This window comes from Baudoinia panamericana (assembly GCF_000338955.1).
Source record: "Baudoinia panamericana UAMH 10762 unplaced genomic scaffold BAUCOscaffold_3, whole genome shotgun sequence".
Classification (NCBI taxonomy): Eukaryota; Fungi; Ascomycota; class Dothideomycetes; order Mycosphaerellales; family Teratosphaeriaceae; genus Baudoinia; species Baudoinia panamericana.
In genome coordinates, this window is record NW_006911259.1 from 901,059 (window position 1) to 915,255 (window position 14,197).

The window sequence follows — 14,197 nt, forward strand, 5'->3', positions numbered from 1 at the left end:
AATGCTATAGCACATCATCCTTCCATGTTATCATCGTCTTCCTGCAAGTCTAGCCTTTCGTTGAATTGTAATATACCTTCCTGCTTGTTGATCGCGCAATCATGAGGTCCCTGGCGGGCTTCCGCTCTCTCGCCGAACTCACCACGCTTACCCTGTTCATCGCATGTCTTACCAATGCTCTTTCATTATCGTGGCCGAGCATAAGCGCACGAGATTTGAGAAAGAGAGCGAACACAACAACGATCCCGGCGCCGATAGTAGTGTCGCCGAGTCAATACTGGGATGGCAATGGTGCGTCGAGCAAGAGCGTGAGTTAGGTCTGCAGCAGCATTGATAATCGTTTGTAGATGGGCCTTGGTCATCATTCGCACTGCAAGTTGGCACACCGGTGCAAAACGTGCGTACCTTGATCTCGACGGCATCCGAGTTCACCTGGACAATTGGCGCGGCTGGCTGTCCAACAAACTACGTGCCGGACTGTGTTAACAGTCGCGGCTTTGTGTTCAACCCGAATCAGTCCCTAACATGGGTGCCAAACAGCATCTTCTCTTTCGAGCTGGAAGACAACCTGGGAAAGGACACGACTGGTCCGGTGGGCTTCGACACTCTGACACTGGGCTGGCAAGGTGCAGGTGGACCCAATGTCAAGCATTCAACCATCTTCAACATTGCCGACAGTCAGTACTGGATGGGTCAATTCGGCCTCAATCCACGGTCAACAAACTTCACTAACCTTAACGATCCGCAACCGTCGTTCTTAACACAGCTCAAGAACAACAACTCCATCCCTTCGCTATCTTACGGCTACACAGCCGGCAACCAATACCGTCTGAACAAGGTGTTTGGCTCATTGACGCTCGGCGGATATGACCAGAATCGGTTCGCTGCGACGAACGTGAGTTTCCCATTTTACGAGGATATTAGTCGAGATCTTCTGGTGTATCTTAGAGGCGTCACGAGCGGTTCGACAAACCTGTTACCGAGCGGCACGATCTCGATCTTCATCGATTCAACAGTGCCGTGGATCTATCTGCCACTTGATGCATGCCAGGCATTTGAAAAAGCATTTGGACTGACATACGATCCGAATGTCAACTTTTACCTTCTAAACAGCACTCAACGGACGAATCTCCAAAACAGCAATCCGAGTGTTACCTTCAGCATAAGCCCGAACCAGACAGCTACCACGGAAATGGTCGAGATAGTGATGCCTTTTGCGGCTTTCGACTTGCAGATTGACTTTCCGTACATCGAAAATCCGAACTCGAGTTACTACTTCCCGCTGCAGAGAGCAACGAATGACACGCAGTACACTCTTGGTCGCGCATTCCTACAGGAGGCGTACCTTATTGCGGACTATGAGCGCCAAAACTTTACCGTGGCGCCCTGTACCTGGGATGCCAATGCGGTGAACAAGGCTGACATCAAGACCATTATTAGCCCATCGACAAAGCTCAACAGCGGTGGAGGTAACATATCTGTAGGCGCCATCGTTGGTATAGTTATTGCGATTGTGGCCATCATAGCCATACTAGGAGTGCTCCTTTGGTGGCTCCGCCGCAGAAAGCAAGGCGAGAAGCGCCGTCTTGCAGAGTTGGAAGCCAAGCATGGGCCGGATGCGAAGGATAGTCAGGACAGCGAAGGCAAACCTATGATTAGCCACCCGATCGGCGGCGAGCTAGCGGGTGCTGAGGTTCATGAGCTTACCGCACCGCACAAGCCGTTCGCACAGGAGTTGGACAGTCCGCACAAGCTAGATCCCAACCTGGTGGGCTACAGCGAGGCGGATGGAGGCGAGTATTTCGGCCCTGGCAAAGGCTTTGCGCACGAGGCTCCAGGCAGTCAGTCGCACATATACGAAATGCCTGGCTCTGAGGTGCAGGAAATGCCTGCATCGGAACGAGTGCACGAGAACAAGTAGGTCAACATGGCAAATGCAAGCGTTATAGCATGAGTGATGGTCAGGCGCACGCGCATCTCAATCCGATGTCTTAATACAGCTTAAGTGCATGACAAACGTACCCTTTGTTCAACGAGCGGTATATGCAACGCATTCTCTCCCGAGAGCCACGCAAACGATAGATACCTCTATCAAGCAATGCGGCATTACCGCAGATAAGTACACTGCCACTACCTTTCCCTACAAAATTCTGCCACCAACTAGATTACATACAGTACATTTGGGGTATCACAGTACAAATACAACGAAGAGGACTCGTAAGAGATTTTCAGCCGTCGCTCATCACTTCGAGCAGAGTCAGAACATCTCACCTTCACTCTGCCGTAAGCCACCTGTCGTCACAAGCGGAAACCTGCTACGATCTTCCGTTGGTGTATGGTACGCATGATACGGAGTCGCGAGTTCCTCCGCGGAGTCGTTGGGCACGCCCATTTCACTTTCGGAAGCGCTAAATCGACTGACCATACCCGGGTTCGCGCTGACAGAATGTCCAGTCTGACCGGTCATGTTCGAGTCTCGTTGCTGTCGACCACCCTGCTGTAGGCGACCCTCAGCAGTACCCGGTGGCGAGGCTTCGGTACCGCGCAGAAGCTCGCGCAGCCGACTCGAACCTATTGTTGGATCTAGTGGAGTATAACTGCTCCGATGGCTTTGAACCTGCGAGCCGATAGACACCTGGTATTGTAGATCCGTGATCTCCTGGCGCATATTGCGGATCTGGGCATCGTTGCTTCGGATCTGCCGTTCCAATTGTCGTCGGGCTGAGCGTTCGTCCGCTAGCATCTCATACAGCGAGCGGAAGGTGTACGGCTGCGGTTGAGTACCGGCAGTGCTTGACGCTTGGGCGGGCTGCTGCTGGACTGCCAGTGGCGGGGACGGCGTGTGAAAGCCGCCGCTTAAATGTTCTGCTTGAGCCGCAGGTGCCGGCCGTCGACGAGTAGCCCCGTGCACGGGCGTCATCGGCGGCGGTGGCGAGGTGGAAGGTCGCTCAGGCTCTGGGTAGCCAAAGTGCCATGTAGCCTCCATGAGCGGCCCGGCCAATGTATCGGCGAGCATGCTCGGCGTCCTTGCATCTGTTGACGATCGCCGCTGCGGTGCGCTACCTACGAGCACTGTGCGGCGGTTTCGATCTGCGGTGAGGCGGCTTATGGCCTGCTGAAAGCTTCGCAATCCTGTCTCCAGCCTTGCCACGCGATCTTCGAGGTCGCCTGAAAGCTCGGTACCATAAGCTGCTGCTGAGAGTACGTCTGCGTCGCTCACTGAAGCCCCATGAAGCATGGGGGAGCCGCTCGCGATGCCTGGGGATGTTGAACTCTGTGGACGGAAAGGGTCATCAGTAACGTGTGCCAGTGGCATCCTTTCTGCCGCACCACCTTCGTAACGTGTACCCGAAAAGTCCTTCGCGGTGAAACCGCTTGTGCGCACCACGCTTGTTCGAAACGCGGCGCCTTGAAAGCTCTCGCGCCAGTATCGAATTTCGTCGCTTCTGTTGCGCGCCGGGCTCATCGTGATCGGAACGCCCTTGAGATCACCCGCACTTCTGGACTTCCTTTTAGCATTGCGGACACTGAACTTCCGAGAGAGATCAGGAGAGGGTGTTTCTCCGCTGCCCTCCGGCATCGGTGGCTCATCTACCACTGCTCTCACAGCGGCTGCCTCAGCTTCATTGAGCAGTACGCTCGGTAGCGTCTTCCGCCGGCGCAATTTACTTCCAGGAGCATTGAACGGATCGCCCAGCTTGATCGGCTTCAGCTTCGCACTTTGTGGGAATTCGACCGCGTACGGAGACCTTGTACGTTCGAAGGTGGGGGACGGCAGAACGTCCATTGGGACAGACCACGTCCTCTGCGGCATACTGTGCTCCTTTGATGACAGGGACGCCTCTTCGGCCTGTGTTGCAAGCTTTGGAGGTTCGGAGGCGTGATAAGCATGTCGTGGCGGACTTCTCACTTGCGGCTGCGGTTCTACTTCATTAGACCTCCTACCGAAGATCCTGCGCACGACGTTGCGTAGGGAGCCTTTCCTTGCCTGGCCACCATCTCCTGCACCCCTGCTGCTGCCGCCCATGTTGCCTAGTCTACGATCCGCCATTGCCATGCTGGACAGTGGCTGACTAGCATTGCGAACGGTCGGCATAGACCGCTTGTGCTGCAACCTCGGTGATTCTACACTTGCTCTGCCCTCCAGTGCTCTCCCACTCGGTATATTCTGCGTTCTACCATAGGCTCCATGATTCGAACCCTCCATTGGATGTCCAACGTGGAGCCATGCAGGCCTATATTATTGGATGGATCAGAGAGAGCCAGTGGCTTCGCTGGCTGTATGCCGGTAGGGACTGTCGATATGAATGACGGCAACAGTAACGAGCAAGTCCTTGTTGGCAAGAAACCAACGTGGTTCAATGACCGCGAGTCGCGCTAATGGTGTCCCAAGGCTTTGCGGATCGTACAGCGCGAACAGTCGCAACCGGGGTCAAGGCGACGTTGTAACCTTAACCTTCACGACTCCACGCATATGGCCAGGATCACTCTCCAGACAAGTCGACGAGAGGACTCGGGAAGGAGCGTTACTGGTCGAAAGGCAAATGGTGTTGTCCAGGACTTGGCGCTGCTGATTCAGGTCATAATGAAAGGTATTAAGATAGCAAGCCACAGCAAGGAAAGATAGGCGGCCGAGAATGAAGGAAGGGGGAAGACCGGGTAGCGGAGTACGATGAGTATCACCTGGTGCACGGGGACAAGCAGTATGGCGAAAGGGACCATGCGGAGCCGCAACGGCGCGCTGTGCGCATAACGATGCGCCATAGCCGCGAGCACTTACCTATCCTCGAGGCGACAACGTGACCGGACATGGAAGTAGGTACCGTTTCGGCGTAGAAGATGTCCGTCGCGGCTCTGCGTGTGGAAAGGTGCAGCCCCTCGCCGGTTGATGGTGGCGCCATTGGCGGTACGCTTCGGCCCCGCCAGGAAGTTAAGAGATTGAGGTTAGCCTGATTGGTGGCTCTTGTCACACGCAACCAATTTCAAGGGTGCATTAGGCTCTGCAGAGCATGGTATGGTACAGTAGTAGCGTTGGATGGTTGAAACAAATGGCCCGTCGCACCTGGCCACCTTCGTGTGACACCCTGCGAACTCTGATACTGCCTACCGACATGTTTGGATCGAGCGATGTCTAAAGACCCCAAAGACAAACGCCAGTGTGAGCAGCCGCGCTATACTTAGCAAAGAACGCGCTTTCGAGGTCCCACGGGCCGCCATACGAAGTGGGCTCGGCTCCCTCGACAGTCAGTCATCGCGAAAAGGCTAGGTCGCAGGATGCTGTACGGTAACCGATCATGCCCGCTATTGGCCGTTACCATCGTCTGCTTATGTGAGTCGACGGCAAAGTGTACATCCCAATGGCGATCATGTCGAAGAAAGCAACCTGTGCAAAGGGTTGCCGGCATCGCGAGTGATACCATCTGACAAGGTGCAGCTGAGTGACAGCTGATAGTGAGAGCATCCTGGCACAGCACATCCTTCCTGTGATATGATTCGCTTGATGTGATCTGCAGCCTACTGGCCTAGCTTGGTGTTCGATGAACGCAGACTTATCAGCCATCGCCTGCCGCAAGCAAGCAACGTATCCTCCGCAAATCATATCGCTCTATGGCCATCATTTGTCTATACGGCGTTTGCTATGAAGAACATCCGCTTCGATTAAAACGCCAAGCCTATGCTGAGTTCCTTCCTGCACTGCGCCTGCAGGGGCGCAAAAACGGGTTAGTCTGGCCAGCAGGCACGAAGGTTGACTGTTCCACGGATTGCATTGATAAAGGCGCAGTCACCAGTTTTCAGCAAAGTCAAGAATAGGAAGCTTAAAGGTATGGGAGGATGATCGCGCATTGTCTCGTGGCGTTTTACGGCTTTGTCTCCCATCAGACATCCTCCAGAACTTCCGCCTGATCGGGGTATCGTAGGTCTGCATGCTCCTCGAGGTGTTGCATCCAAGATCTCAGGAATTTGGAGCCTCTGCGGACGATCGGTGTCAGCCATTGTTACACGCGCTCATCTCCGCCGTGCAGCATGCGGTGCCACAATGCACGCTTCGTTCAACCATAGGACTGGGAAGGTGTCCACTGCTCGTGCGAGGTGGCCGTCTTGTGCAGCGCAAGGCTGAAACGATTCTGAGATGGTTTCAAAAGGAAATGGACGAACGACGTACTTCCCTACTGTCTCTGAATCGCCTACGACACACAAGTGCCTTTTCGGTCTGGTCATTGCAACTGTAATAAACCGTTAGCCCGTGTACCACCTCAGACCTTCGCGCAGTAAACAGTCTGAAACAGCTGGCATCCACATCCGCAGTGGCAGGTGTCTCTTTTTGCGTAAGCACAATCTCGCATCGAAATCACTGGTTGAATGAGAAACGGTATGCAGGACTACGCAAAGGCTTACCGTTTAAACGCCGTTTCTCGCTTAGAAAGCCGACCTCGCGGTCAGAGTTACTGCGGACTAAGCTTACAATGACTGCCTCCTTTTCACGACCTTGAAAGCCATCGACACTGCCAAGCTCAAGTCCTGGAAAGCGGTCCTTCAGCAGCCCTGACAGAAGTGCAAGCTGGCCATTATAAGGCGTAACAACGGCGATATCTTCTGGCTTAGTACCGCCCTCAACAAGTCGCTGCACGTGTAAGCGCACAACGGCCGCTTCATTCTCATTGACTTTGCTTTCGGCAAGCAAACCGCTTCGGCCTTTCACGCCAATATCGTCTTCCTCTGTCTTCTCAGGGTAGTCGCCTCCTTGTGTATCCCAGAAAACCAGAGGCTCGCGGGTGTCATCCGTGTCGTGGACTCCGTACGGCAAATCCTTCAGCAGTCTGTCCTTGACAGAATCTGCTGCGATCAGCTTCTTTTCGTAAAGTGCCACGGACGGAAAAGCCATGATCTTCTCGTGCATTCGATACTGTATCGTTAACATGCGCTTGATGCTGCTCCCGTGGAGTTTCAGCAGGCGGTCGAACAAGGTGGTCTCCAGCGTCGCATCATCGTCCTTGATCTTCTTCTGCCCTACTGTAGCCGAGTCATCGTCAACCGACGAACGAGACATATCGTTATTCGTCCCATTGGAGCCATCGGCAACCTTAATCGGCGTCGAAGCTTGGGAGTTGAGCGATTTGATCGTCGGCGGCAATTGCAGATGGTCGCCCGCAAGTACCAGCTTCGATGTTCCAGTCGCAAGCACAGGGATCCAACATTGCGCCTCCAAAGCCTGGCTTGCCTCATCAATGATCACGACATCGAACTTCTCGTCGCGCAAGTGGAAGCCGCCAGCGCCGTGAAGCGTACTGAGGACCACCCTACTCTGCTTCAGCAGGTCGCTCACGACTCTACCTTCACGCTGCCTGTATTCTTTACGTAGCTCCTTGAGCTCGCCGTAGATTGCACGCCGCTCACGGCCGTTTCGGGTCTTGCGAATCGAAGATTGCTTCACGTCCATCTCTGCACGAATGTCGGTCACGATGGATGCTGCGTCACTCGTCTTACTCAAGACGTCTAAGCTGTGATCCAATACGCTTGGAAGTAGACGCGCAGGGTGCCCGAGGCGGACCATAGACACCTTATGCGACGTAAGCCTTTCTACAATGTTGTCCACGCTGATGTTGCTGGGCCCGCAGACGAGAGCTCGTTGGCCGCGGTCGAGGAATTGAAGTATCAGTTCGATCAGAGTGTGCGTTTTGCCGGTGCCTGGGGGACCATGAATAAGCGCGACGTCGCGGCTGGCCAACGCGAAGCGAACGGCTTCCTTCTGGCTGTCGTTCATGGTTTTGTCATGCCACTCCAAGTCCTTCTGGATCTCTGCATCGCTGAGTGACGTCGGCGAAGACTTGCCGAATAAAACTTGAGTTAGAATGCTATGTTCAGAAGGCTGCATCTTCTCCAGCTTGCTCATCGTCTGGCTCAGGCGCTTATATGTTACATCGTTAGCCAATTTGATACTGATATTGAAAGACCGTCAGCCGCTCGATCTACGGATACAGTTGTTGAAACTGCACGCACAGCCAGAGCTTCCCATTTGGAACTTCCACTTCCTCCTTATCAAGCGCTACCGTGACGGCCTGCTTCTGAACCTTGGTCACGACGCCTTCGACAGCTCGCTTCTCTATACTGGCTCGTTCTTTCTTTCTTTCGGCGCCTTTAGGCTGCTCTGCCACTGCACAGATGTCGCCAACTCTGAGACCATGTTCGGGAAGATCGCCAACGCCCACTGCTGGATCTAAGCTCAGCTCTAGCAGGCTCTTACCACCAAAACCGGTACGCTGAGAAGATAAGGTGAGGTTGAGCAACGCCAGGCCAGCTCGCTGGAGAATCGCCGGCGCATGACTTGACGTGAGGAGCTGGGTCTCAGTGAGCTCTGCTTGCAACTCAGCGTCAAGGAGCAAGAGCTGACTCGAAGCGAACGCAGATATGTCACTACCTCTTGCCATCGACACTACATCCAGCCACAAGAAATGCGAGGGTGCAGCGACAGCATCTGGTAGAAGTGTAGGTGGGCAGTTGTGCAACCAGAGCAGTTTCGGCTTAGCGTCGATTGTGGGTCCTAGCACATCTATTCACATCAGCATCTATTTCATGTGAACTCTTCTCCGGGTCAATACATGGGGTTCCAAGTTGACCACTGTTGAGTTGATTACACACATCCACGCCGAGAGCTACAGGCAAGCATGGAGTTCTTGTATCATACCGTAATGGCGCTCGTCAGATAATGCTGGTGGCAACCTTCGCATGTTCATTGATCTAAACCATCTGGCTGCTCTTGACCTGTTGAGGATATCCTATGTGTTTTTGGCTGCCATTCGTGGCCTGACAGGCTGTGGTTGTGAGGAATGGAGTGGGCTCCGTCGCAAGACGCACCGCTATCGAAGACACATTGCCTACTTCTGGGTTTACCTACCGAGCTTCGGGACCTCATTTACGAATACGCTCTCACATCGGACAAGACTGTTGTGACGTTCCGTTTGGATGCCTACCAGCGGGAGAGCTACAATCAAGCGACTCAGCCAGCACTCACACGGGTCAGCAGACGGGTACGGCGGGAAACACTGCCAATATTCTACGGCCGAAACAGTTATGTGCTGCACACCGAGGGTAACAAGTGCAGAGACGCTTGTTCATGGTTGGCTTGCAATGTTCAGCATCTCCCCAAGCTCAGGCACGTGTCGTTCTGGATTCGATACCTTGCGCCTCGTGGCAATCGAGCACAATCTCAAGGTGCCTTAGCAGTGTCTTTGCGAAGGCCCACCACCACTGGGCAATGGGAGGTAGATCAGGAGTGGAGGTGGGTCACTGTCGTACGAAAACCAGGGACCATAGAGGAAGATGCTCAGATCTTACTCCGAAAGCTAGAGATTCTGGTTGCCGAAGAGTCGAAGGATGCATCGGATACTGCATTTTTTTCGGTGATTTTAGCGGAGCTAAGTATCTACTACAACAAGCAGAAGATACTGTACTTCTTATGAGCGTACTTGGGAACGCTCATGTCTCCCCAGGAGTGGGCGGTTGATGTTCCATCGTTCAATCGTCCATCCAAACGAAGTCTACCGTGGTAGCCGTGGAAGATCAACGCTCCGTTTTACATCCAGCCTCAATATATGGTCGTAGTCTTGTTCGCTCAGGTTCTGTGCAATGTTCGGTGAATGGTCGATAGACTGCCGCCTTGACACGTGCTTGGGCCAAAGCCGCCTTTTCCCATTATGTCTTTGATATACAGCATACACCACTACTGAGACACTTGCAATCAACGCACACTCCCGATGGAGGCTGAGAGCACCAGTGCAAAGCCTTTTGAAGGTTCAGGGGCATCAAAGCCGGTTGACATCCTCACCACCCAAGCGTCCGTCTTCTACGCGAACCTCCAGCCGGTCCTGCTGTTATCCACCATTTTCCTAAGCTTCAAGACATTGGTAAAGGATCCAGTCAGCACATTGACCGGCCTTGCACCGCCGCTCGCACTCGTACAGGCCATTTACTGCGTTGTATGCCTCCCCTCGAGCGGTCAAGCTCCGACCCAAGCGCATAAGCCCGGCCAGAAAAGGAAGGCACAGAAGGCTGGTCAACATCTTTGGGCGAAGATAACAGTGCGCATGGCCTCACTCAAGACAAAGATATGTGCTGACTTGCGTTGTTAGCCTGCATTTGTGTCCACCGTCCTTACCACAACACTTTCCGCGCCAGTTCTCTACATTGTAGTCGTCCTTTTCGGCGCACCGCTTGTCAGCCACCACCCGCATACCTTCCTACTCGCACTACACCTCGCGCTGCTCACGACACCGCAGCTGTACTACGTACACGGTCTCGATCCCACCACGTGGCTACAAATCGCGAGCTTGCAAGTGCCGATAGATGAAACGTATGGCATGAGTTTGGGTGCTTGTGTTGGAGCGTGGCTAGGTGCAATACCCATTCCCCTTGACTGGGATCGCGACTGGCAACGGTGGCCTGTAACCGTCGTGACGGGGTTGTACATCGGCGCTGTAGTAGGTAAGATTGCAGGAGGCTATGTGTTCAAAGGCTGGAAGATCAAGCTATCGTGACGCAGTTGGACTTCGAAGTCAGCAAGTCCATACACTAATTACTGAGCAAACGCGACAATCCCGCCTCCTGCTCATGCTCCTCGTAACATCACAGTCTGCCAAACAGCGAACTTGCGGTGATAAGCGTGTTGTTCACCGAGACCAACCCCAGCGACCGGTGATGGCCCGGGTCGTCTATGCCTAAGTGGACGAGACTGCACGTGGCCAACGCAATAGGGAAATAGAAAGCTCTGGTCGAACCTCGTAATTTCCCGCAGCTGCAAGTGCTCTCGAGTGGTATCATTATAGCCACGCTAAAGCGGTCGGTATGTCACCAGATTGCCACATTCAACGCCGTGTCCGCTATGCAATTCAGTATGATGAACGAGGGTCATTATCGTCCCAGACATACAACATATGTACACGCCCTCCTCCCCTCTTAGATCTTTCAAATTTGGCCACAGTCATTATAAGAGCACAGCGGCCATGCCGATCGCGCCACCAACCATCGCCGCCACCTCACCAACGTAGCGACCCGTCGGCGCAGCGATACCTGACTGCAAGCCGTGTGATGAGCTGCTCGTCTGTCTTGCTGCGGCGTTCGATGGGGTTGATGTTATCGTTGCAGCACCGCCGACCACTGCGTAGGAAGTGATGGTCGACAGCTGGCCGTTTGGTAACTGCGTCGTTCGGAGCACAAGCTGGCTTACTTGACCGCCGCCGGGCGTGTACGTGAGGACGACTGTGCGCCCACCAGCGTCTGTTGTGGTGATGACCTGACCTTGGTGCGACCCAGATAGCACGACGGATTGACCAAACTGATCAGTGGTGGTGATAGCGGAGAGCGACGATGAGCTATCCGCGTTTGAGGATGCTCCCACAGCTGGCGCGGAGGTTACGATGCTTCCACCCGGAGCGACTTCGACACTTGCCAATGGCGAAGTGGTCGTGATGGTCTGGCCGTTCGAGTTCGTTTCCGTGATAACAGCAGCCGGGACAACGGTGGAGGTGGTGAAGGTGCTGCCCTGAGAGTTGGTGGTCGTGATGGCCTGAGTGACGCTTGTCGGAGCGGATGTCTCAAAAGCAGACGTAGTCTGTACAACAACGCTCCCAGCAGAATTTGTCGATGATACAACGACCGGGACAAGCACACCGCTTAGCGTGCTGCCAGAGGCCTGAGCACTGACTGTTGCAGCAGTGATCGCGGCGGGTGTGCTCACAATGGTACTTCCAGCGGCATTAGTCGTCGTCACGGGCGAAGGAGTGCTTGCGGCCACCACTGCAGCAACTTGGGATGACACCACGGTGCTACCGGCTGCATTCGTCGTGGTGATGGCAATAGTAGTTTCACCGTTCGTGGTGCTGCCTATTACATGGTCAGCCCACCTCCTCGTATACCAGATAGTTGCCAGCAAGACGAAGAGTGTTCAGTGCTGTGAATGCAGCCCTTTAATGGCGTAAGCCTACCTTGTGCCGTTGACTGCGATTGCGTAGTACTTGCGCCCGCAACACCCAAGGTCGTCTGGCCCGTCGATGTCTCGGTCGTGAAGCTAAGGGCCGTAGTGCTGGAGTCCGTAATCACGACTGGACTGGTGATGACAGCAGTGACATTGCTGACTTGCCGCTTGCGCTGCAAATGGTTCCTGACCGCGGCCTCGTGCACCGCAACATGTACCAGCTGCGTCGCAAGCTCGGGGTCATCGTGGTGCAGCGCCTCAATACCACGGGGTGCATCCTCGAAGACACCGTCTTGATACTTGGGCGCAAGGTGTTCGCGGAGCGCGGCGTCTATTGCTTCTTTCGGTACACCATCAAGCAGCTTTTGTAACTCGCTCCGGTCGTCTTGCGGGTTCTCCTGCGCGAACGCAAGTAAGGGTAGCGCAAGCAGACATATTCTCCGGAGGCTAATCATGCTGTCGGCGCTGCTCCCATGCAGCTCGCGGGTTTAATATCGACAAAAGAGCGGTTCGTGGAAGTGCTCAAGAGCACCAAAGACAGACAGACTGCCACAGCGTCACGTCAGCTCGCGTGCTGCCACCATCGTGGACGGACCTCGTCCAGGTCCTGGTGAAGAATGGTCTCACCTGTCAATCGTCGGGAGCGCGCGTGGCTGAATCGGGCGGTTTCCACCGTTGAAAAGCACCGTTGGCAATGGACAAGGGCTAGGCGCCAATCTCCGTCCCGTCTTCTTCTTTCCTCTCTTCTCCGCCTTCAGTTGGTTCTCCAATATGTCTCGGACTTCAACAGCCAAAGCGAAACGATACGGAAATGCGAAACAGTACAGAGTTACAAGGAAATGCTCAACGCCGAGCAGCCATAGTGGAGGCGAAACGAACAGGCTCCGCTGCAGAACACGAGCCTTGGCTCGGGACGATCGGTAAAGATGTGTCACTAACACCAATATCGGTATAGGTCTGCCGGTAGGTGCGTCTTCGGCCGTTCTGGGCAGCATCCTTTAGGCAGTTGAGCGACACCTGCTGCGTGCACGTGGTGTGCATTTTCGCGGAATGCAGTGAGTACCTTATTGTTGCAAGCTTCTAACTGTTGCAGCGTGCTGCAATGCTACTGCTGTGGCACCGAAGTCAAAACCTCACGCCAATAATGAGCGCCCGGCTAAGGAAATATAAAGAAGCAATCTCTAGCATGTGTCTTGGCACTAAATCGGGTGGCAGGCGAGGAGTATCCCGCGTTTCTCTCAAACACCCGTCTCCACATCACCTCGTCATCGCCTCGATTTACCTCAGGACACGTTCGCAGTCCGTTGTGTTGACAAGCCTTACTGGCAACGATTTCCTTACAATGTGTTGCCAACCTCGAGCAGCTCAAGGACCAAGAATATCCGCCACTCGAAGAGCTTCCTGCTGACCCTGCAGGATGCAAGCAAGAGCTTCTGCTGCAGGCACAACAGCGAGCTCCCTTGTTCTCGATGCGACGCAACCTACTATTTTTGTTACCGCCTCGGCTGGCGTGACTGATACTTCCGGACCAATGAGAAGCGGGCATTCGCCGTCCATACCGCAGAGCCTCTGCCTATACAACACATACGGCCACGGCTTGACTGTGGAGTGGTTCACAGACGTGTGGATCGCAACGTGTACACAATATTACAACACAACGCCCGGAGTCGCCACTTGACATTCATAGTCATGATTTCTGGGAACGCCTGCAACGCGAAAGGACGTTGCGCTCGGAGTTGGCACACTCAATTTGTTCTCGACTGCACGCGGGCGTTAAGATTGCGATCTGGCATTTTATTTGTTTACATATGAAATGCTGACTACTCTGCTTATCAATGCTCCCGTCGCTGCTCGTTTGCCGACGGTGCCGGTGCTGCACTGGCTGCTGCTGCGCTCGTAGGAGCCTGCCCTGCATTCATTGGCTTTGGAGCAGCACCAGCGCTTGCTGTGAGGGCAGCCGTTTCCAACGACTTTCCACGCACCGGCGTGGCTTCGGGAGGTAGGCGCAAGTCCTGCTTGCTTTCGTTGGCGAAACGCGTCCGTTCTGGCGTCTTTGCTCGCTTTTCTGCTTCCTTTTCCTTCCTCTCCTGCAGTTTGCCCCTTATCCACGGTACCAGGCCTTTCCTTTCTCGCTCCGAGTCCGAAAACAAAGGATCCGTGGACGCTGACTGTACCCCTTGACCAGGCAGCAGCGGACCAGAAGCCGGCTCGGTTGTGGACGTCGCCGAT

General features: G+C 54.4%; 8 protein-coding genes across 8 annotated transcripts; 4 read left to right on the plus strand and 4 right to left on the minus strand.

Annotated features, from left to right (window-relative positions):
* Positions 1-19: 19 nt before the first annotated feature.
* Positions 20-2,089, plus strand: BAUCODRAFT_387034 (uncharacterized protein). Its single transcript, XM_007675864.1, has 2 exons — positions 20-291; positions 348-2,089. The coding sequence occupies exons 1-2, from the start codon at positions 102-104 to the stop codon at positions 1,919-1,921; spliced, it is 1,764 nt and encodes a 587-aa protein (XP_007674054.1). The 5' UTR covers positions 20-101; the 3' UTR covers positions 1,922-2,089.
* BAUCODRAFT_387030 (uncharacterized protein) lies at positions 2,090-4,443 on the minus strand. The gene has a single exon (XM_007675865.1). The coding sequence runs from the start codon at positions 4,205-4,207 to the stop codon at positions 2,258-2,260; it is 1,950 nt and encodes a 649-aa protein (XP_007674055.1). The 5' UTR covers positions 4,208-4,443; the 3' UTR covers positions 2,090-2,257.
* Positions 4,444-5,609: 1,166 nt separating this feature from the next.
* On the minus strand, positions 5,610-8,466 carry BAUCODRAFT_31266 (uncharacterized protein). Its single transcript, XM_007675357.1, has 4 exons — positions 7,999-8,466; positions 6,397-7,937; positions 6,164-6,224; positions 5,610-5,970 (listed from the first exon to the last, which is right to left on the minus strand). The coding sequence occupies exons 1-4, from the start codon at positions 8,424-8,426 to the stop codon at positions 5,877-5,879; spliced, it is 2,124 nt and encodes a 707-aa protein (XP_007673547.1). The 5' UTR covers positions 8,427-8,466; the 3' UTR covers positions 5,610-5,876.
* BAUCODRAFT_31267 (uncharacterized protein) lies at positions 8,460-9,569 on the plus strand. The gene has a single exon (XM_007675358.1). It carries the CDS (start codon positions 8,826-8,828, stop codon positions 9,456-9,458), a length of 633 nt encoding a protein of 210 aa, XP_007673548.1. The 5' UTR covers positions 8,460-8,825; the 3' UTR covers positions 9,459-9,569.
* A 36-nt stretch (positions 9,570-9,605) lies between these two features.
* On the plus strand, positions 9,606-10,686 carry BAUCODRAFT_387348 (uncharacterized protein). Its single transcript, XM_007675866.1, has 2 exons — positions 9,606-10,076; positions 10,128-10,686. The coding sequence occupies exons 1-2, from the start codon at positions 9,753-9,755 to the stop codon at positions 10,530-10,532; spliced, it is 729 nt and encodes a 242-aa protein (XP_007674056.1). The 5' UTR covers positions 9,606-9,752; the 3' UTR covers positions 10,533-10,686.
* BAUCODRAFT_573250 (uncharacterized protein) lies at positions 10,653-12,423 on the minus strand (the record flags this gene model as incomplete). The annotated part of the gene is made up of 2 exons (XM_007675867.1): positions 10,653-11,877; positions 11,898-12,423. 2 exons carry the CDS (start codon positions 12,421-12,423, stop codon positions 10,979-10,981), a joined length of 1,425 nt encoding a protein of 474 aa, XP_007674057.1. The 3' UTR covers positions 10,653-10,978.
* An 84-nt stretch (positions 12,424-12,507) lies between these two features.
* Positions 12,508-13,090, minus strand: BAUCODRAFT_387133 (uncharacterized protein). The gene has a single exon (XM_007675868.1). The coding sequence runs from the start codon at positions 12,961-12,963 to the stop codon at positions 12,592-12,594; it is 372 nt and encodes a 123-aa protein (XP_007674058.1). The 5' UTR covers positions 12,964-13,090; the 3' UTR covers positions 12,508-12,591.
* Positions 13,091-13,139: 49 nt separating this feature from the next.
* Positions 13,140-13,709, plus strand: BAUCODRAFT_31271 (uncharacterized protein). Its single transcript, XM_007675359.1, has one exon. It carries the CDS (start codon positions 13,386-13,388, stop codon positions 13,644-13,646), a length of 261 nt encoding a protein of 86 aa, XP_007673549.1. The 5' UTR covers positions 13,140-13,385; the 3' UTR covers positions 13,647-13,709.
* Positions 13,710-14,197: the final 488 nt, after the last annotated feature.

Coding starts and splice junctions, on each gene's coding strand:
- BAUCODRAFT_387034 (XM_007675864.1), top strand. CDS start 102: ATGAGGTCCCTGGCGGGCTTCCGCTCTCTCGCCGAACTCACCACGCTT. Junction 292..347: donor TCAATACTGGGATGGCAATG/GTGCGTCGAGCA, acceptor AATCGTTTGTAG/ATGGGCCTTGGTCATCATTC.
- BAUCODRAFT_387030 (XM_007675865.1), bottom strand. CDS start 4,207: ATGGAGGGTTCGAATCATGGAGCCTATGGTAGAACGCAGAATATACCG.
- BAUCODRAFT_31266 (XM_007675357.1), bottom strand. CDS start 8,426: ATGGCAAGAGGTAGTGACATATCTGCGTTCGCTTCGAGTCAGCTCTTG. Junction 6,225..6,396: donor CGAGAAACGGCGTTTAAACG/GTAAGCCTTTGC, acceptor GGTTTATTACAG/TTGCAATGACCAGACCGAAA. Junction 5,971..6,163: donor GATTCAGAGACAGTAGGGAA/GTACGTCGTTCG, acceptor GATCGTCCGCAG/AGGCTCCAAATTCCTGAGAT.
- BAUCODRAFT_31267 (XM_007675358.1), top strand. CDS start 8,826: ATGGAGTGGGCTCCGTCGCAAGACGCACCGCTATCGAAGACACATTGC.
- BAUCODRAFT_387348 (XM_007675866.1), top strand. CDS start 9,753: ATGGAGGCTGAGAGCACCAGTGCAAAGCCTTTTGAAGGTTCAGGGGCA. Junction 10,077..10,127: donor ATCTTTGGGCGAAGATAACA/GTGCGCATGGCC, acceptor TTGCGTTGTTAG/CCTGCATTTGTGTCCACCGT.
- BAUCODRAFT_387133 (XM_007675868.1), bottom strand. CDS start 12,963: ATGCTGCCCAGAACGGCCGAAGACGCACCTACCGGCAGACCTATACCG.
- BAUCODRAFT_31271 (XM_007675359.1), top strand. CDS start 13,386: ATGCAAGCAAGAGCTTCTGCTGCAGGCACAACAGCGAGCTCCCTTGTT.